At 47.3% G+C, this 22,660-nt stretch overlaps 1 protein-coding gene across 1 annotated transcript in view; it reads left to right on the top strand.

Moving 5' to 3' along the window:
- Positions 1-20,234, top strand: part of COG7 (component of oligomeric golgi complex 7) — a 338,508-nt gene extending 318,274 nt beyond the window's left edge. Inside the window, exons 17-18 of the mRNA XM_085629498.1 lie at positions 18,574-18,717; positions 19,629-20,234. Of these exons, the coding sequence (XP_085485624.1) occupies positions 18,574-18,717; positions 19,629-19,795 (311 nt within the window). The 3' untranslated portion in view covers positions 19,796-20,234. The remainder of the gene's footprint in view (positions 1-18,573; positions 18,718-19,628) is intronic.
- Positions 20,235-22,660: the final 2,426 nt, after the last annotated feature.

The raw sequence follows: 22,660 nt of genomic DNA, 5'->3' as shown, positions 1-22,660 counted from the left end.
ATCAATACAAAAGTTGCTAGAGACAAGTAAAAGCACTGAGTAAGACCTAGTTTTCCTCGGAAAATGTGGTTCCCAAACATGACCTCTATTTCATGCTCATTGAATAAGGAAAGTTGGCTAATAGACATGACAGGGAAAAAAATATACGGAACATCTGCCACAGCTCTGAAAGTGGCTAGCCCATCTGCACCTCTAGGGAAGTATGACCACTCATTGTGGCACATGACCTATAGATTTGCAGGCAGACCTTTGGTGGAAGATAAACATGACTTCCTTGAAGTAGTCAGTGATGTAAAGATAATCTCAAATTAAATCAGCGGTGCTGCTGTGGCTGTTACTGACATCGCTGCATATGGTTATTGCCATTGATTTGTGATGTGCTTCTTGGGGGACGGTAATTTGTCTGTGACCGTATGCTCGGCAGAAAACCATTAGCCTTCCATTCTCTGGTTTGTCCAAGTTTGGTTTCTACGCCAATGATGAAATGCAGAAGTTGGAGGTGGACACTCTAAAGACATTAAGCCATAAGGAAAAGGAAGGACTGCTATCATCCTCTTTACAGGCACACTAATGGGAGATGCCAGCGGGTTTAGTATTATTGCTAGCACCTTATTGTGGAGACACAAAAAGAAGCGTAGCGGTAATAACTTTTCTCCCAGTACAGAAAAAGAAACCAGTCGAAAGATATAAATCCGCAGCCACCACCATCGGCGTGGAACCCATTTAAACTCAACACTGATTTACCTGCTTCCTCCTCACTGTTACCCTCTCTAGTAGTGGAGAGTGAATTTCAATACTTGGCAGAATGATGAAGCATCACAAAAGACGCTTGGGTACTCTCTACTGAGAAGAGTAGCTACTCTTTGAGACCCAAAGCCTTTTCACCTGTGGTAAATTCATTGAGACCTAACCATCACCATCTGCAACAACTCATACAAAAAATAAGGTCATTGTTGGCCAAAGGTGCCTGGAAAGACCCATTGGGATATATTCCATGCACTTCTTGATATTAGAAGTACAACAAGAATTCAGACCCATCCTATACCCGAGAACCACAAACGGATAAAGATCAATAAATTCAGATTGCTGGAATTACATTAAATCTTCCTTCTCATCAATTGAGGAGAATGAATGTGCTCCTTAGATTTCGGGGAGGCATACTTCCATATCACAGTGACTCAGAGGTACAGCAAATACGAGATTTGTGGTTCAGAACAAGCATTTGCAAATCAAAGTGCTGCCATTCAAACTTAAGTCTGTCCCAAAAGTGTTCACAAAATGCATAGCAGCTCATCTCAGATCGAATGAAATCTAAGTCTACCCTTATCTTGGTGTATGACTTCAGAAGGCCATTTCACGGAAAAGAGTACTTCAGGACTATAAAATGGCAGTGAAAATGTTATCCGACCCGGGTCTTCAAAGGAACTTGGAAGAAGCCAAGCTAGTTCCAACTCAAAGGATTCAGTATCTGAAGCAATCATAGGTTCATGTCTGGTAAAAAGTGTTTCTTATCGATTCAGAAGAAATGCAATCTAATTCCCTCCATAAAACCCACCAATGAGTAGAATATTGTCTCTCCTAGGCTCAGGTGCCTCTTGCATCACATTAGTGCCTCATGCAAGGCTGCACATGACACTGCTGCCGTAATGCCTAAAAGACCTGTGAAGTCCGCTCTTAGGGAGCTGGGAAGACAAATTGATGCTGCCTGCGGAAGGATTGCAATGCTTCCCATGGTGGGATGCTGGACAAAATGCAGCAATCTCAAAAACGTCATCACAGATTCCTCATTCCTAGGCTCAGGTGCCTATTTTGTGGGCTTGCAGGTGCAGTATACATGGTCTCGGCACGAGACGTCCCATCACATAAACATGCTGAAACACAAAGCGGTCCATCTGGCGATTAATCCTTTCTTCTATAACTAGCAAGTGGCAAAGTTTTGATTCTGACAACTCAACAATGATGCATCAACTGAAGAAACCAGGATGAACCAGTTTGAGAGCCTTGGCCAAGGAAGCCTGAAAATATGGCACTGATTGGTATTCACAAATCTCATTTTAAGAGCGATACTCCGGCCAGGTGCTCAGAATTATCAGGCAGATGCTCTAAACAGATACATGTTAGAAGATCATTAGCAGGTTATCAATAACAAAGTTCTCAATCATGTTTTCAGCTTTTGAGGTGGTCATTTTGCCACTACAGATACCGCAAAATGCTGAGACTTTGCATCCAGGTTGCCACAGCCGGGATCCCTGGAGAAAGCATTTTCGATGAACTGGTCTGGAATAATTCTCCATGCTTTTCTTCCAATAGCTTCAAACCCAAAGCTGTTGTCCAAAGTAAAGAAGGGGAGAGATAGGTTGATTTTTATATCCCCTTAATAGCCAAGACTTTGGTGGTTCAAAGACCTGTGACACCTGACTGAGAAACTGCACATGAAACTATAATGCAGACAGGATCTGCTAACCAGTGCAACGGGTAAGATACTATACCACAGTTTGATATCTCTTCATTTGACTGCTTGGCATCTGAACACATACAATATAAATACTTAATCCTGCCTTCAGAATGTATATTGATTTTGAAGGTGCCTAGGAGTCAGTCTATTAGATCGTCGTATGCTCCCAAATGGTAGAGATTCTCTATAGGGTGGATGGAGAGGAAGATAGCCCCAGTCGCATATCAGGAAGATACAATATTGTGTTATCTGCAATACGTGGTAAAGTCCGGTCTTAATTTTGCCCTATAACAGTGCACTTAGCAATTGGTACAGTGTATAGACCGTCTTCATTCCAGATCTCATTGTTTAGAAGACCAGAAGATTCTTTAGAAGACCTTAGACGGTCTGAAAAAAGGTTATCCTTCATCAGGAAAACCATCTACTCCCTGGGAGTTGAATGTAGTATTGTCGAAATTGATGGGGTCTTCTTTTAAACCCATGCATAAAGCTACTTTACAGGACGCAACTTGGAAAGTAGGTTTTCTGGTAGCTATTAAGTCAACTCCTAGAGTGAGTAAGATTCAGGTGTTATGTTTACCATCAACATAAAATGGTATTTGGATCTCACCTTACATTCTTGCCTAAGATGGTGTCTGATTTTTATGTTACTCAATCAGCATGTTTGCTGGTGGTTTTTCTTAATCTGACTGTGATTGTTACTTGCAGTGGATGTTAAAAGACTCCTTAAAACCAAGCAGTTGATGTCGTGAGACCATCTGTTCGTAAAATATGTACCTTAGATGTTAAAAAGATGTTAAGAGACTACTTAGAACTAAGGAGTTGAGGTTGTCAGACAGTCTGCTCTTAAATTATGGCCCTATTAAAACGCAGGCATCTAAGTAAACCATTTCTAGATGGACAGCCTCTTGTATCTTATTGTGGTATCAGAAAGCAAATAGTTTATTTCAAGGTGATCCTAAAGCACACTGAACAAGAGATAATGTGTGTATGTATATATATATGTGTGTGTGTGTGTGTGTGTGTGTGTGTGTGTGTGTGTGTGTGTGTGTGTGTGTGTGTGTGTGTGTGTGTGTGTGTGTGTGTGTGTGTGTGTGTGTGTGTGTGTGTGTGTGTGTGTGTGTGTGTGTGTGTGTGTGTGTGTGTGTGTGTGTGTGTGTGTGTGTGTGTGTGTGTGTGTGTGTGTGTGTGTGTGTGTGTGTGTGTGTGTGTGTGTGTATATATATATGTATGTGTGTGTGTCTGATATACATAAATCCTTTTCCTTCTAGCCATCCTAGGACCATTCCAACTGCAATATAGTTGGAAAAGGTCCTAGAGCTGACTTTAGGCAGAGCCCAAGAACTTTGTTCTGACAATAAATGATATTCACTATGATCTATTGGAATTTCCACCGCAGGTGGCAGTATATGTCTTGAAGATCTATCACACACATCTAGTACCACTGATGAAGCTGGGGATAAATTTGAAGTAAATCCAGTACACGGAATGTCTTTCTCTTTATCATTTTGTTTGCTATCTTTTAGGTCGAGGATGGATCTGAAGTCTATAGGGTCCTTTTTTTCAAACCCGAAAGTAAGAGGAATACATTTCCTTTTCAATTTGGGATTAAGAGGCGGCTGCTACTGCCTCCTTGCTCAGAAGAGCTCGGACCTCTCAGCATATCTTGGTGATTTTGTACTGGCTTCTTTGGCAATATTGCTGAAGGATGAATATATCTATCCTCCTGCCATAAAATCAAATAAGCCATAACTGTATCCATCCTGGACCTTTCGGTGCAGGTCAAGACCAATGTTGTCAAAAAAGTGCTTTAACCTGGAGTAGCCCCACATAACCTCTTCTCCCTGTTAATGAAGCCCTCACTGATGTCCTGCTTGGGGCCTGGGCCAAGCTCTGCACAGGAAGATGACCCGCCATCATCACCCTGCTCCTGGGTATCCAGCTTTTCTTATGCAGCACCCCATCCCTGAGAACCTAGTCATGCATGTCTCTACATCCAAGGTTAACCCTGGTGCATTCTCTACCACACAACTGGATAGGGAATCCAAGAGGCTCATTGTTTTTTGGAAGAGGATTTTTCTCTTCCACCAGCTTTGCACTCCGGTCAGTAAACACTGCGTGCCTCTTGGACCAGTATACCCATATAGTGTGGGGCTGTGTCACGAACGTGCTGTCCATGGTCTTGGAGGAGGCTAGAGCCATCCTGATCCAGGTTCATGCGATGGCAGCAATGCAGCAAAGTTCACAGTACGCTGCTGACTGGACACAACTGACTCACTGGGTAGAGTGATAACGTAATCGATTGCGCTCCACCGCCACGCCTGGCAGAGGACTTCTGACTTCTCTGAGATGTCTAGACATCCCTTATGGACATGCTCTTCAGTGGGACTCGCTTCAAGGCCAGTCGGGCCACTGCCCAGCCTTTGGGAATCTCACCAGCACCATTCTTCCTTAACTCCTTCCGTGGCTTTGATAGGGCTACCAGCTGTGTCCATTTTGCGGCCAGCAGGCTCCCCAGTCCTTTTGCGGACACAGCTCACACAAGCATTGTGGAACCCAAAGAAGGACATCTGCCCAGTCACCACCCCCGCAAAGCAGCTGCAGCATCCAACCTTCTTTAATATGCCCTTGCAACATCACAAGCAACCGGTTGGTGGCAGGTTCTGCCCCACTGCCAGTCCATAACTGCACAAATGGGTGCTCCAAATAGTTGCACAGCGTTACAACCTTCCATTAACAGAAACCCCGCCACCCATTCCACCGTCCTCAGATCAGTTAACGGAGGACTACCTCTCCCTACTGCTTCTTGAAGTATAGGCTATTTTGGCCAAAGGAGCCATCAAGAGGGTGCAGACATCAGTAGTAGGTTGTGGTTGCTATTCCCACTATTATTTTGTACCAATGAAAGACTAAGGTATGCATCCTATACTAGACATGTGCCCTCTCAACTGGTAAACATTGTTTACCACAAATCCTTTTCCCCGCAGGCAATTACAATGTGGTTGGAACAACGACCACGTTGTAACAACGCATACCATTACTCCGCAAGTCGGAACAACGACTTGCGGAGGGTCAGAAGGTGTTGGATTTTAAATCCAACACCTTCCATACTGTTGCACATACTGGAGTTGGAATAGTAAATTATACTATTCCAACATCCAGCGCCCCCCCTAGAGCAAGTCGTTGTTACGACTTGCGGGGGTAATGATATGTGTTGTTACAACACGTTCGTTGCAACGACCGCATTGTAATTGCCTGCGGGGGGAAAAGCATGCATTGTAAGGAGGCATATTCCTCTCAACTATTTACTGAGAAAGGATGAATTCAAAATATTCACATTGGCTCAAGTTCTGTCTGCCTGGAGACTGGATGGTAGCTTTGGACTTGCAGGACACATATATTTCCATAAACCTGTCCAGCTGGTCCTTAGACATTTCTCTGTGGGGCACGAGCACTTTCAGTTGGCTGTGCTCTCTATTGGTCTTAACTGCGCCCAGTAGGTGTTCGCAATAGTGATGGTGAGGGTTGTAGCTCATCTGTGGAGGTCAGGGCTTCCAGTCTTCCCCTACCTTGACGCCTGGCTTTTGAAGGAAGGCTCACCCCAGGCGGTCGTCGTCCACCTCCAGATTACGGCGAACCTCCTGTATTTGCTGGAGTTCTCAGTGTGCAGAAGTTACACCTGACTGTCTCTTACATGCTCTCTTGTATTGAAGTTCTGGACATAGCACAATTAAGCACCTATCCTTTGGAGCTTCGAGTCCAGGATATTAAGGCAATGATTCCGATGTTTTAGACTCTATCCTGGATTTTGAGACTGACTCTGAGACTGCTGGGTATTATGACGTTCTGCATCCTACTGGTACAACATGTGCCCTGACATATGCAGCTCTGCATTGGGATCTGTAGTGCCAGTGGGGGTAGGATAAGGGGAGTCTCTGGCAGGAACATGAAGACATTTTCCTGTTCCTTCATCATGCGCAGGGTCTCTGAAAATCAGAGCCGATGATATTGGCCGAAGATGCCTTTCAGATTACGAATGTCGTCTACATTAGTAGGTGGGGCAAGGTCTCCTCCGCGACTGGGGAAAACATTGATTATTAGATCTATTTGCCACTGCTGAGAACTCGCCAGCTTCTTTGTGTTGGAGTTTCCAAGATAGCGCTAACTCTCGCTCAGGGACTCGTTTCATCTCGATTGAGACTCAGGGCTCTTGTACACCTTCCTGCCGCTAACACTCCTGCTCTGAGTTCTGAAGATGAAGATGGACTGGGCCTTAGTCATCCTTTGGGCTCCAGATTGGGCAGGGAGAGCATAGTGTCCCAACCTCTTTAGGAGGAAGTCCAATTGCAGCAACAGGGCAGAGTTCTGCACGCAGATCTGTGCACGCTCTGCCTTCATGCATGGAGATTGAGCGGCGGCAGTTGAGTCTTAAATCTTCTTCCCGAAGTTTGTGAGGTCATCTTGGTAGCCAGGAGTCCCTCCATAAAGACTGTATAAACCTGCGGATGGGACAAGTTTGTGGCTTGGTGCACTGACAAGCATTTTGACCCTCTTTATGTACCCTGTCCGAAGGTTTACTGTTGGTTTTGTCTTTAGCCCTTCAAGGCCTTGCTCTGGGCCCAGTTAAGGGGTATCTTTGGGCCATCTCAGATTTTTTGTGGTTGCCAGATCAACCCTCCCTGTTCAGGTCACCTGTTGTGACAACAAATGTTTCCCCCAAACCTTTCATCCCAATGGGACCTTAATTTGGTTTTAACCTTCTTAATGTGTTCAGCCTTCCATCCCAAGCTAAGCCTACTGACGATCAGAACAATCTTTTTGGTGGCCATCGCATCGGCTTGTGGAGTCAACGAGCTGCAGTTGCTTTTTTACCTTCCTTACACCAACTTCTTCACAGACCAAACTGGTTCTCCACACTCGTGCCCCTGTTCTGCCAAAAGTGGTGACACCTTGCTATGTCAGCCAAAGCATCACGCTGCCAACCTTCTGAGCTTTGCCTCACTCCTCCAAGCAGAAGGAGAAAATCCACTGCTTGGACCCAAAAAGAGCGTTGTCATTCTACATCAATTGCACCAAAGAACACCGGGTGGCCGATCAGCTCTTTGTTGAGTTCACTGGAGCGAAGACGGAGACAACAGAGCTGAAACAGTATATCTCCAGATGAATTGTACTCTGTATTAAGCTCTGCTATGCAGTGGCCAAAAAGTGACACCCCTGTGGGCTAGCAGGCTCATTAGTCAGGTGCCAAAGCTGCAACCACTGCGTTAGCTTGCAGAGTTCCTGTCCTGGACATCTGTCAGACTGCGATATGGGTATCTTTGCCCATTTGGTCCTAGAGGACTTTTTGTTCTGAACCAGTTTCCAGACCCACCTGTGGGCAGGTATTGCAATGGTATCTCTCCTAAGGTGAGGAATCTGCGGCTATAAGTCTCTTTTGATGAACAAGTTACTTGCCTTCATTAACGCTTTATCTGGTAGACACTGTCTTTAGCTGCCACAGAACCACCCTGTTTTTGCAAACTGGTCTTCCTACCTAAAAGAAACCCTGTAGGCCCTTAGTTTCCACACATTGGTCAGTCAGTCTTATGAAGTGGCTTCCCACTTCTGGGGCTAAAGAGTCACTTAAAGAAACTGATCTCTGCTGGGTGAGATTTAAATAGGCACCATGCATGTCATATTCCACGTGGCCGATGCTAAGCCGATCGGCGCCACCTACCAGCGTGCAAAGGTACTGCTCAAGTGTTTTTATGAAAGTATTAAACTCTGACTACTGAAGAGTAATTTTCAAGTGAGTACTGAGAGTGCCAGGGAGTAAAGAGGTCTGTGCACTTTCAGTACAAAAAGAACATTTAAACATGGATAGATCTTCGAGTGTTAGCGAACCTGAAGGTTCATGAAGGTATCTGAGAAAATAGGACCAGTAGGCCCCATCACATTATAAGTGGGGAACTTTGCCTCTCATCAGTTGGCGAGCTGCTTCTTGCTCTTCCATTCGTACATTTGCCAAGAAATACTAGCTTGGAACCAACGTCGAAGAGCAGATGGAGGCCTGTTCTGATGGGCAGCACTGTTCCTGGATGGATTTGTGTACTATGACCTGCCTCAAACTAATTGTAATGCTTTAAGAGTCTTTGAAAAAGAGCACTTTGTGGCAGAAAATCCATCTATTAGAGTATTAACTAACTTTGCTGAGGTGTTTCCAGTAGTTACATCCAACTTCCTCCTCAATTAGTTGATGTGTGTTCGACACTCTGTAAACTTGCCTTGATGATCAGGGTCATTCGCCTGTGGAGTGCAGTATTAACACATACATCAGGCATGCACACCAGTGCAGCAAAATGACGTCTGTCAGGCAATGTATGTGGTGGCTGGTGGATTTTGAGAGTGGTGGAGCTTAAATAGTTGACCTGAATTGCACTGAGCTAGTGTCCCAGAATCCCCCATGGGTGTTCTGCGGAGGTCTCCAACTGAGAAAAGCTTGGAATAAGTGGGACCTATCGTGCATTTTTGTACTACACTTTAGAAAAAAATAACTGTTCGAGGCATATGAGCTGCAGATTACACACTGTGCATAGATCGACATCTGGTGTTGGGACCGGATGTTTGCAGTTGTTTTTCCTCTTGGAAAGTCTTTGGAAGTCACGAGGTATGTGACTCCTCCCTTGGATCGTATTGCGCATGGGCTTCGGCTCCATCCTCAGATAGTTTTTTTCCGCCATCGGGCTCGGATGTGATCTTCGTGCTCAGGTTCCGAACAGTTTCCAGTTCTTCTATAGGCACGCAATCCTTCCCCCCCTTTCGCGGTATTGTTTTCGATCGCGATCTTCACACTCGATACGACTCTCATCGTTCCAAGTCTTCGATTCTGGTCGTCGACAAGGGCCTTTGGGCCTACCCAAGCTGCGGTCCTGGCTGATGGAAAGGACTCCATTCAAAAAGTGTCCTCGATGTGGGTCCAAATTTCCCCACACCGATCTCCATGAGGTATGCAACCTCTGCCTCTCCCCTGAACACGAGGCTCGAGACTGTCCGGCGTGCAATTCCTTCCGGTCCAAGAAAACCATTCGAGACCGAAGGGCGAGAAGAACCATGGTACACTCATCGACAGCGATCCCAGACGACCTCTTCGGAGAAGGCGTTGACGCTCCAGAAAGACAGAACACCGAAGAGGGCCTCGTCAGCGCCTCCGAGGCCGACGACTCGGATGCCGCGGACATCACTCCGGCACAGAGGGTTGTGAGTACCAACATCCACCCCCACCCCACCCCCTCCACGGCACCCAAAAAGGCTTCGGTCACGCCTTCGCCCTCGGGCCTAGGCACGACCAAGGACATCGCTTCCCACACCTCGCCTTCGGGCCTTGTGCAGAAGCCTATCAAGCCTTCCGGCAGCTCGGGCTCGAGCCGGCCTACCGTCGGTGCCGAGAAACACTCCTCCGCACCGGCGCCGAAAAAGAAAATGGCCTCCTCCTCGGCACCGAGCTCCACACGGAAGCACTCGGCACCGAAAACAAGCACAAGGTCCTCGGTACCGACACCATCCCCAGAGCCAAGCAAAAACCACAAAGCCATCGACACCCACACCTCAAAGCCGAAAGTCATCTCGGAGCCGAGTAAACAACCAGCCATTCCTAAACCGCACAGTTCAAAACAACAAACTGATGCAGACTCCAAGACTAAATGACCTACGGCCCGAAGCTTTCGGCGCCGACGGATCGGCCACTCACTGAAGAACTGTTTAGGCCTGATCCATTACAAAAAACACTGGCAAGGACCCTAAGACTGGACATTTGATGCTCAGCATCAAAAAGAGACCGCTGGACAAGCCTGCCCCAGCTCCACCTCCAAAGAGGAAAGACTTTGCTACCTCCCCTTTGAGAATACCTTCACCCCCTCCTCCACCTCCTCCTTCTCCTCCACCACCTCATCATTCTCCTAAACCCTCTCCGGATGATGATGATGAAGATGTCTATGATGACACAGGGGACGAGCCCCATGACCAACCCACAGGGCACCCCACTCCTACAGGCTCCCCAGACCCATGGGACGACTATAATATTCCAGACATCCCTAATGTCCCGCAGGATGATCTCTACCCTTCGAGACCATCCCCTCCGGAAGACACAATGGGGTTTAATCAACTACTCCAGAGGGCTGCACACTACCACGGTGTGGATCTCCATACTGACCCCGTGGAGGAGGACTTCCTCCTAGATACCTTCGACACAACACACAGGGCCACTTCCATCCTGCCCATGCTCAAAGGCGTTATCAAGCACGCGCCGGAGGTCTTTAAAGACCCGGTCAGGGCCAGGGTCATCAACCCTCGCATCGACAAGAAATATAAGGCCGCCCCTACAGACCCCACCTACATCAGAGGGCCAGTACCACTAGACTCCCTAGTAGTGTCCACTGCAAGAAAGCGTGCAAACTCCCAGGCATCAGGCGAAGCACCACCACCTGATAAGGAGTCCAAATTCTTGGGCGCATCCGGCAAGCGCACTGCATCCCAGGCTACCAACATATGGCACATCGCAAACACACAAGCGCTTTTGTCAAGATACGACAGGGCACATTATGATGAACTAGAAGCCATAATGCAACACCTCCCTGACAAATACAAAAATAGAGCCAATGAGCTAATCCAGGAGGGTAAAACGATCACCAACACCTCCATTCGCTGTGCCCTAGATGCAGCTGACACCGCCTCTCTAGGGCAATTAACACCAGCGTCCTCCTCCGTCGGCATGACTGGCTACGAATTTCAGGCTTAAAGCCAGAGGTGCAAGCTTCCATTCTCAACCACTCCTTTGACCAGGAACATCTGTTCGGCCCAAAAGTTGATGAGGCCCTAGAAAAAATGAAGAAAGACACAAATACGTCGAAGTCTATGGGAGCCTTACAATCGCACCCTCCCAGGCGCTCCTTTTGCCGCTCTTCCTTTTGAAGCACCTCCAGAGGCTACTCCTCTGACACTACTTATACTACCTATAAAGCCCCTACCCAATCCACCTTCACAAGGGGTTACCAAAGAGGCGGCTACAGGGGCAACAATAATAAAGGCAGAGGCAAGACAAACACCTCCCGTTCTGCCTCCACCCCTACCCAATGACTTCACTCCACTCCCCCCAGACCATCCCACTCCAGTCAGGGGCAGACTCCACAATTTCCTTCCTGTCTGGACTACCATCACCTCAAACAAATGGGTAATGCAAATAATTCGGTCAGGCTTCTGCCTCGAACTAACATCTACCCCCCCAAACATTCCACCCAAACAACGCCCAATGTCACAGGAACATTTGTCACTTCTAAAGCAGGATGTAATCTCCCTCCTACAGAAGAGTGCGATAGAACTAGTTCCTACCCACCAACAAAATATGGGAGTTTACTCCCTATATTTTCTCATACCAAAAAGGTACGACACTCTAAGGCCCATCCTGGACCTCAGATCCCTAAATCACTATATACACTCAGACCATTTCCACATGGTCACTCTCCAGCAGGTACTTCCCCTGCTCTCCCAAAACGACTTCCTTGCCACCCTAGACCTCAAGGACGCCTATTTCCACATTCCTGTTCACAAGGTGCACAGGATGTTTCTCAGATTTGTAGTGGACGGTCAACACTATCAGTTCAAAGTGCTCGCATTCGGAGTCACCACAGCACCAAGGGTGTTTACCAAGTGCCTAGCGGTAGTGGCAGCACACCTGCGAAGACAACACATCCACGTCTTCCCATACCTAGACGACTGGCTCATAAAAGCCAGCTCATACAACCAGTGCGTACAACACACTCACGCCACTATCCAACTACTTCACGAACTGGGCTTCACAATAAACCATGCAAAGTCCCATCTGCAACCGTCCAATGTAAAACAATACCTCGGTGCCACCATAGACACCTCAAAAACACTAGCCTATCCCAGTCCTGCCAGGATAGCAAGCTTTCAGGCTCTACGTGCCAAATTTCAACCAGAACACTCTCTTCCAGCTTGTGTGTTCATGCAACTTATAGGAATGATGGCCTCTTGCATACTCATAGTACCTCATGCAAGACTCCAGATGTGTCCTCCCCAAGAGTGCTTAGCACGCCAATGGAACCAGGCCCAGGGTCAATTGACAGATCTGGTGTTGGTAGACGGTCGTGCCCATTGCTCTCTGCAGTGGTGGACCACCAAAAACCTTTCCAAAGGGTGACCTTTCCTGGACCCGATTCCTCAGATAGTACTGACAGTGGACGCATCGCTCTCCGGCTGGGAAGCTCACCTACTACATTACACCATGCAGGGCAAGTGGACACCTCAACAAGAGTTACTCCACATCAACCATCTGGAGTTGTTAGCCATATTCTTAGCCCTAAAGGCCTTTCAAACACATGTCTCAGGCAAGGCCGTCCTAGTCCGCACAGACAACATGACAGCCATGTACTATATACAAAAACAAGGGGGCACACACTCTCTGCAGCTCTCTCAGCTAGCACAGAGCATATGGAGATAAGCCATACCAGAAAAACATCTTTCTCCTAGCCCAACATGTCCCAGGAGTCTAAAACACTATGGCCCATCAGCTGAGCAGACAAACACAACAGATCCACGAGTGGGAACTCCATCCATGAGTTCTTCACCCCTACTTTCAAATGTGGGGGCATCCACAGATAGACCTCTTCGCCACCCACGAAAACGCCAAATGCCCAAACTTCGCCGCCAGGCATCCACACCCATCGTCCAAAGGCAATGCGATATGGATGAACTGGTCAGGCAGATTTGCGTACGCCTTTCCACCTCTCCCACTCATTCCACTAGTGGTGCGCAAACTACAGCATCACTCCCTCACTCTCATCCTAGTAGCTCCAACTTGGGCCAGACAACCGTGGTACACCACACTGCTGGAACTATCTGTAGTACCGCACCAAAAATTACACCTCTCTCCACGCCTCTTAACCCAGAACCATGGAGAGATCAGGCACCCGGACCCAGCTCAGCTCAACCTTGCGATCTGGCTCCTGAAATCTTAGAATTCGGTTACCTAAATCTTCCCCCTGATTGTATGAACGTCATTAAAGAAGCTAGACGACCTACCACTAGAGCTTGCTACGCAGCCAAGTGGAAACGTTTTGTGATCTATTGTCACAACAATAACTTCAATCCCCTACATGTGTCCATTCAACACATCATAGGCTATTTACTACACCTGCAAAGATGCAATCTAGCCTACACGTCTATTAGACTGTACCTTACAGCCATAGCAGCTTATCTACAAAACAGGCAACATCTATCTCTCTTTAGAGTACCTGCCATAAATGCCTTCATGGTAGATCTCAAAAGAATAATTTCCCCAAGAGTGCCACCCTCACCGGTGTGGAACCTAAACATCGTTCTCACCAGACTAATGGGGCCTCCTTTGAACCTCTGCAGAAATGTGACCTTCAATTCCTAACATGGAAAACTGATTTTCTTGTAGCCATCACTTCTCTCAGAAGGGTCAGCGAGATACAAGCACTCACCATTCAAGAACCTTTTCTGCAAATGCACCATAACAAAGTGGTTCTCCGTACTAATCCGAAATTCCTCCCTAAAGTCATTTCTCCTTTTCACCTAAACCAATCTGTGGAACTACCCGTATTCTTCTCGCAACCACAAACCGTTGCAGAAAGAGCTCTCCACACATTAGATGTCAAACGAGCCTTACTCTACAACAACATCGAGAGAACACAACCCTTTCGTAAGACAAAACAACTGTTTGTTCCCTTCTCACCACCACATAAAGGCAACACCATCTCCAAATCTGGGATAGCTAGGTGGATTGTCAAATGCATTCAGATTTGCTACCACAAGGCAAAACGAACGCTATCTGTTCCCCCTAAAGCCCACTCTACACGTAAGATAGGGGCTTCCATGGCATTCTTAGGGAACATCCCCTTAGATGATATCTGCAAAGCAGCTACATGGTCAACACCGCACACCTTCACTAAACACTATTGTGTAGATGTGCAAACTAAGCAACAAGCTAGTATGGGCCAGGCTGTACTCAAAACATTGTTTCAAACCACTGCAACAGATACTGGTGGTCGCCGCTAAGGATGGGTACTGCTATATAATCTATGCACAGTGTGTAATCAGCAGCTCATATGCCTCGAACGGCAAATGCTACTTACCAGTATGTATCTGTTCTTGGCATGTAGAGCTGCAGATCTACACACGCCCACCCGCCTCCCCGGCTACCTTTATCTGTTCCAGTTTATCTTATTTAGATACAACACACATGGGCATCTTCACTGTTTATTACTACGCTCCATCATTTCCCTGCTGGCGAAAAACTATCTGAGGATGGAGCCGAAGCCCATGCGCAATACGATCCAAGGGAGGAGTCACATAACTCGTGACTTCCAAAGACTTTCCAAGAGGAAAAACAACTGCAAACATCCGGGCCCAACACCAGATGGCGATCTATGCACAGTGTGTAGATCTGCAGCTCTACATGCCAAGAACAGATGCATACTGGTAAGTAGCATTTGCCTTTAGAAAAATGGTCCGAGTTTCTCGAGGCAGTTCTGAAGGGGTAATTGTAAAATAGTCCAACACTTTCACTTGCTGTTCATTTCTGCCTCCTGCTTACTTTCATTTTTCCATCCTGCTCCTTCTGAGATAGATATTTGTGCCATATAAGATACCTTAAAATTACAGACACCATATGAAGTTTCTAGGCTGCAACTGTGTTTAAAGCTGATGCTTTGGAAATTAGTATTTATAATCTCATAAAAAGCACCACATATAACACCATAGTGACGTCAAGGCAATGCTAAGATAATGTCTCAGCTAATAATCCTGTTGGATATGTTGGACGCTTTCTGCACTATTGACCAGACCGTTCTAATTAGCCATTTGTTTGATGTCGGCGTGAATGGACTGCTCTGGATTTGGTTATGTCCTATTTTACCTGAATGGACTCAACAGGTTCCTGTTCCTTTTACCTCTGCATTTTTGATCTTGCCTTGAAGTTATTGAATGGCTGTGCCATGATCGAATTCTATCCAGTATGTTTGCCTGTTATTTCAAATTATTAAAATCCTTGCCATAAAATTCTTTATCTATTTCAATTACAAGAAAATGCTTGTGCAGATTGATTTCCCCACAGCCAGCTGTCTAAGGCAATATCTTCTTGTCATTTCTGAGTGGATGCAACAAAATGTTTTGCAAAAGAGAGATCCTGGTCCATAATTATAAGAAAAATAGGTTGTCTGAGTTTTGGTCCGACATTCTCCATCATGTGTGGTTAGGAACTTCTGGGTGACACGTATTGCTTGCTCCCCATATTGGGCCGAAGTGAAGACTGGTTTTTAGAGCTCTATCTTCCAACTCATTCTCCCTTTGCTGCCACACCCTTGTCTTTTTTCAGGATAGTCTTTTTTTGCAATGGTGTTCATTCAGATTGCCCCATAGTTGATTACCGGGTTTGCAACGATTGCAGAACTGGTCTGCTTGGGTAGTTGCAAGTGCTGACAGGCGGTGCCAAATACATTGTCTATCCTGGTGTCAGAGTCCCCCAAGTCTTACCTTCCGCTTGAGGGGTGATCCTGTAGAGACGACAAGAACCACCACCTCTGTTTCCCACCTCACCCTAGCAGGGGGTGAGTACTGACTAGGACAAGGGGGTATCAGGGGTAGAAGTCAGATAGGAGCGAGTCTGAAGGCGTCGTGGACACCGAGCTGTGTGGGGAAAGAAGGGGACACGATTACTTACTGCAATTCCTCCGTACACCCACTCTGTCGTACCAGCCCACTGACCACGGGATTACCTTCTGCGACGTCGCGTGGCAACCTCCATGGAAAGTTTCTAGTTCCCAGTCCCAGAACTGTTAGTGGGTCTCCGGACTGGTGAACGTGAAGCACTGCAGTTAGTGTGAACCAAAATCAAATAAGACAAAACCAGCGCTCCTGCTCAAATAATAAGACGGCCTCCCTATGCAGCTATCCCACACACTCCTGTGCGTCGTTGCAAGGAGAGGGAAAAGGAAATCCCCCAACGGCCCACAAGCTTGCTACGCCTGCACGGGGTTCTAATCCGGCCAGTTAGGGATGCAAACCAAAATCATCTAACCAGCGCTCCTGCGCAAATAATAACATAAAGAGTGAGCTGCTCAATCCACCGACACACGCCGGTGTGCAGTGGCTGGGGAAATGGACACGGAGTAACGGGCGCACCACTGGTGCGAGACGGCAGAGACAGTCGTCCGGGTGGCCTCTGTGCACCTATGCTGTGAACAGTACCTGTGCGGGCAGGAGTACGAGACAGCGTCTCCTCGTCTGTGGCTTGTCGGAGTGGTCTGGAGCGGCGTCTCTCCTTCTGCGGCGTTGGCGAGAATCCAAAGCGCTGGGCAGCCGGAGTTCCCGGCTGTTAAGCGCGTCCGCCCGGAAGTGAGTTTTTCAGCCTTCCGCTTCCGTCTCTGAAGATCTAGACCGCTAACCCGTTTCTCCTCGGGTAGCGGTACGGCTCACGGAATCATGACACCTGGCTACTCTCAACTGGCTCTCTATCAACCTGTGCATTCAGTTTAAAGTGTTGTGACTTGTACATAATGCTATAGATATACTGTTGTTTGATGGTATATTCAGTTTCTACACTACTTGCTATTCGAAACCTATGGTCTGCTCATCAAGGTCCCTCTCAGCCATTTGTTTGGATTGGTCACTGTGGTGGTCGTGCCTTTTGAGTACTGACTGCCAGGATTTGGAATATGCTTCCATTGGAAATACATACCTCTAAGTGTTATTGGACCATTCTTGAGCCATTGCGCAAGGCCCGGTTATTTTGTAGTGTAGTTTGGATTTGCAGGTTGTTGGTAAGGCAGTGCCACAATATCTTTGGTAGATGATCACTTTAGAAAATAACTAAATATAAACACCTACTTAACCACAGAACTAACATTCCCAGCTTATAGTACCATTTAAGGCCGTACTGTGCATCAGCGGTTTGCCCGGGAGGCTCGAAGTGTGAACGGCCGGTTTTGCTGAGTGGTTGAAGGAGTGGTTTGGGGGGTCTTACTCGGGGGTCAGTTTTGCAGCAGTGCTGCAAAATCGGCCCCTAGAAACAAAATCAACAGCATAATCCACTCAGCACTCGCTTTCGTTTCCAACCTCCCTGTGTTTTGAAATATATTCTGGGTTTAAAAGCCCGCGCTGCTGAGTTCCTTGTATAGTCATCATTTTCCAGGCAACAATTAAATTGTCAGTATATCTCTGGTGAATAATCTTCCTGCCTGAGAGTGATTCAAGTTTTGTCTAGTAAGAGTTTTGACTAATCTAAGATAGTGTAGAGGGTTTAACAGGTTAGAAAGTTATGTTTTTTCCCAGTCTTTCAGTATCATAATGTTGCTAAAAAGCGTTTGTTTGGGTAGAAATACATTCTTAGTAGTAAAGCCAACCCTAACCACTGAGGTACGTTTTGAATTCAGATTTTGTGCAAATACAGACCAAGCACTCTTACCAATATACTTACCAGGATGTATGACATATACATATTGCACTTTGTAGTCTGCTTCTACTTATGTATTTTCTATTTAATGATTTATACACATATTATTAATTGTCTTTATATGTGTGTGATGTAAAGTGCTCTGACACCCTACACTGGCATGAGAGGTGCTATAAAACAAATGAAATACATGTGAAAGAGCAGCTCTCTTTGAGGGTGATAATGAGGGAATCATTGAAGAGCCCCAACAAAGATTTCGTATCCTGTGCTATGCAATATATGGGGGCTGGTCTGACAAAACATGCCAGTGCTGCTTGGGTTCCCAGTCCAACTGTGGCACCATTCTTTATACACTGAAGGCCCAGCGCAGCAGTGCCAGTGCACCCAGGTTTTGACTTGTTGCATCAGTTACCGTGAGAGTTGGTGCAGTTCTGTTTTACACTATTTCCAGTTCAGGCTTGGGCCTGCTTGAGGATAGGATGAAGCCCATCAGAATGTCTGAAGGGTGCTTAGTATGTTAGGGAGTGTCTGCCCTGAGGGAACAGGCCCTACACTTAATCTAAGGGATGCCTTCTTGGCTCAATGGTGCATAAAGTTTGGGTTGTTGAACTTCTAACCCAGAATGAAATGTTTTTTCTGAATTCCTCAGGTGACGAGCTCCCCGAACTGGACAACATGGCAGATTACTGGCTGGGGTCCATTGCACGAGCCACCATGCAGACATACTGTGAAGTTATCTTGCATATCCCTGAGCTTACGCCACATGCCACCAAACAGCTGGCCACAGATATAGGTAATTGAGCCTGATCTCTTTAAACAAGTTTATTTTATGATTACTGTATACAAGGACACCCAATTTTCAAATTTTCTTATACAGAACTTTAATTCCTGTCCTATCATCAAATACACTTTCTGCAATCCTCTCCATCTACCCTTTACTTCCTTCCACCATCTTATCAGTTACTGCCATTGTGTGTTTATTGGTAGATTTAATCATGCTTCTTCAGCTCTAGTCCCCCAGCGATAACCAGGCTCTCAGATCCATATGTTTGCACCTCACAGTAGAGGGAGTCTAATGCCAACCTCTAGCTGTACACTACATTCCTGACATGGAGTAACTCTTGCTCCTTCAGTCTTGAGACCAGCACACAACTCCATGAATGCTCCTTCATTCTGACCTGCAACACACTTTCCCTTTCGATTCCACCTTCAGTAGCGAGACACAACTTTGTCCATGCCGTGCTCACATTCAACACTCCTGCTAGTCAAGTGTTGAGGGTTACATGTATACACTGCTCAGCAAAAATACAGTTGCTAAACTGCATCAAACTCTACTGGCCCTCAGACACATCTGTGCTAAAGTATCTCTGTTGTGGTCTACAGCACTCAAGCTCATCCAAGCTCATGTAGCACCTGGAACCCCTCAGGCCCACCCTGCATGATCCTGCTGTTCACAATAGGGACACACCTCTACTGATGTACTGCTGTCCCAATCAGCATGACACTGCAACAGGGACACAATGTACCACAATACCAATCTACAAAAACCTGCTTTTCCTGTACCGTGCCTTGCTCTTGACATGCAGCCCCATTACTACCTGAATCTGCTTACAAATCACTCATTTTAATCTCTGCAGAGTAAAATGTGCAAAGAAGAAAAAAAGGTGCCTTCAGGATGTAAATTTTGTTTCTCCACTTTGTTAGATTACTTGATGAATGTGATGGATGCTCTGGGTCTTCAGGCGTCGCGGACTCTACAACAGATGTTAACCCTGCTGAAGACCAAAGCGGAAGAGTTCAGGCCGACTGCCAAAGGACTGCCCAGGAGATTAGCCAGCACTATCGCCGCCATGCGAAATATTGACTATTAGTCGATTGTCCACACAAGACCCCCTCAGGAGCTATCGGGGACCAGCAAGGATCCTAGAAGAATCATATTGCACTATATGAGAAGAAGGCTCTGGTGGTGCCAGAGGTGGGTGCCAGGTCCTGGTATCATTCAGGCGATGAGGGGCTTCCGTAGAGCTCATTCACAGCATCCCTCCGGACAAATCCTGGCGTTTTTTTATTCAGCATCCAGGTGGTTAGCTGGGAGGTTCTACATGGTTTCTAACTTGGGACATTTTCTAATTAACTTTTTATGCAGCAGAATGGCCTGCATCAGCCCTAAAAACTAGCAGTCAACAGATTTGTGTTTTTCAGCTTCAAGTAATCCGTGATAAGGACTAATCAAATTTAGGGTATAAAAGATGGCAGCTAAGTGGGAAAATCCAGGGGGGGTGAAGGAGCAATAAAATTGTAGTGAGCGAGTCCGATGTGTATCTTAATTCTTCTGCCAGCTTGTAATGATGACATCTTTGAGAGCATGGCCTTGTCGGATGTCTTCATGGCGTGAACGTTGAGCTCTACACATAGTGCTCCAATTATATGACACCTTTGAAAAGATTATGCCGCACTCGCACCACAACGATGGCACATTGCAACATAATAGTGAGTACAGTAGTGCAGTATGGAGGGGTGTGATGGGACATAGCCTTTTTACCCAAAGGTCAAAGTTGATTAGCCTTTCCGCTAACGAAGTCTATGTTTGACCATAAAGCATTTTTGATAAACTACATAGTTCGCAGCGCTAAGCATGTGCTTCACAACACACTTCGGTGTTCTCATCTTTCAGTGACACAGTGTTGGCACATTCATTTCTCTTCAGCAGATGTAATGTAAAACGAATGTTCGAGGCATATGAGCTGCAGATTGTACACTTAGCATAGATCGCCATCTGGTGTTGGGCCCGGATGTTTGCAGTTTGTTTTTCTTCTTGGACAGTCTTTGGAAGTCACGGGTTTGGTGACTCCTCCTTCGGTCCGTACTGCGCATGGGCTTCGGCTCCATCCTCAGATTGTTTTTTTCCGCCATCGGGCTCGGATGTGATACTTCGTGCTCCGGCTTCGAACTTCTACGGTTCCAGCCTCGACGGAAAATCCTCGTTTCTTCGAGTTTCTTCATCATCATCTTCATCTCTCGAAGCGGCACTTTCTCCATCCCGTACATCGGCACCGGCCTTCGGGCCCTCCTCGACTCCGGTCCCGGCCGATGGAAAGGACTCCGTTCAAAAAGTGCCCAAAATGTGGGTCTAAATTTCCCCACACCGACCTCCATCAGGTGTGTAACCTTTGCCTCTCTCCAGAACACGAGGCCAGAGACTGCCCCGCCTGCAAGTCTTTTCGATCGAAGAAGACCATCCGAGATCGAAGAGCTCGACGAACCATGGCGCACTCATCCTCTGCAGCTCCACCGGACATCTTCGGGGACGGCGCCGAAGCTTCGGGGCAAACACACACCGAGCAGGAGGAAGACGTCGTCAGCGCTTCCGAAGCCGACGACTCCGACGTGGAGGACGTTACACCGGCGCAGCGGGCCGTGAGTACTATGCCCCCTTCCACCCCCGCGCCCAAAACCAAAGAGACTCAGGTTACTCCCTCGCCTGCCGGCCTGGGCAAAACCAAAACCAAAGCTTCTATCACCCCACCTTCGGGCCCGGTGTCGAAGCCTCCAAAGTCTCAAGGCAGCTCGGGATCGAGCCAGCCGACGCCCGGTGCCGAAAAACAGCATCCGGCACCGAAGAAAGCAATATCCAGCTCGACTCCGAAGCCACCGGTGCCGAAGCCTGGACACTCGGTGCCGACCAAACACAAACACAATCTGTCGGCACCGACGCCCCGGCGCCGAAACCTCATTCGACGCCGAAACACCCGGAGACCTCAAGAAAGCATGGCGCACACAAACCATCGAAACCCTCGGTTCCGAAATCACCGGTGCCGACAGACGATTCGGCACCATTGGCTCTGTTTACACCAGACCCTTTACAAAAGACTCTGTCCAAAGATCCAAAGACTGGGCTTTTGACTTTAATTACCAAGAAAAGACGCCTTGATACTCCGGCTCCTCCTCCTCCACCCAAAAGGAAGGACTCTGCTACTTCTCCCCTCAGAGTGCCCTCCCCACTACCGCCTCCCCTACCTCCTCCACCCCCTCCCCCTCCCAGGTCTCCGCCACCTTTACCTCACTACACTCCAGCCCCGTCCCCAGATCCGGATGACGGGGACCCGGACAATTACCCGGCGGACGCCCCAATGGATCCCACTCCACCGGGGACACCAGACCCATGGGAGGATTACAATAACCCTGATGTACCCGATATACCTCAGGACGACCTATACCCATCCAGGCCGTCTCCTCCAGAGGACTCCTTAGGGTTTCATAATTTAGTGCAGAGAGCAGCACACTACCATGGGGTGGACATGCACAGTGAACCAGTGGAAGAAGACTTCCTACTGGATACATTTGACATACAGGACAAATCCACTTCTATTTTACCCATGCTTAAGGGTGTCACCAAGCATGCTACAGAGGTGTTCAAAGACCCTGTCAGGGCCAGAGTACTGAACCCTAGAATAGAGAAGAAGTACAAGGCGGCACCCACAGACCCTGCATACATTAAGGGCCCTGCTCCTCTAGATTCCCTAGTTGTCTCCACAGCTAGAAAACGGGCTAACTCCCAGTCCTCAGGAGAAGCCCCACCGCCAGACAAGGAATCTAAACTTCTAGACGCGTCTGGTAAACGCACCGCCTCCCAAGCTGCGAACATGTGGCGCATTGCAAACACACAAGCACTGCTTGCGCGCTATGACAGAGCACACTATGACGAATTAGAGGCTCTTATGCAGCACCTTCCAGAA

Source organism: Triturus cristatus, chromosome 10 (genome assembly GCF_964204655.1).
Source record: "Triturus cristatus chromosome 10, aTriCri1.1, whole genome shotgun sequence".
Lineage (NCBI taxonomy): Eukaryota > Metazoa > Chordata > Amphibia > Caudata > Salamandridae > Triturus > Triturus cristatus.
The sequence above is the reverse complement of the archived record's forward strand: the minus strand, read 5'-3'. Positions and strand labels throughout refer to the sequence as shown.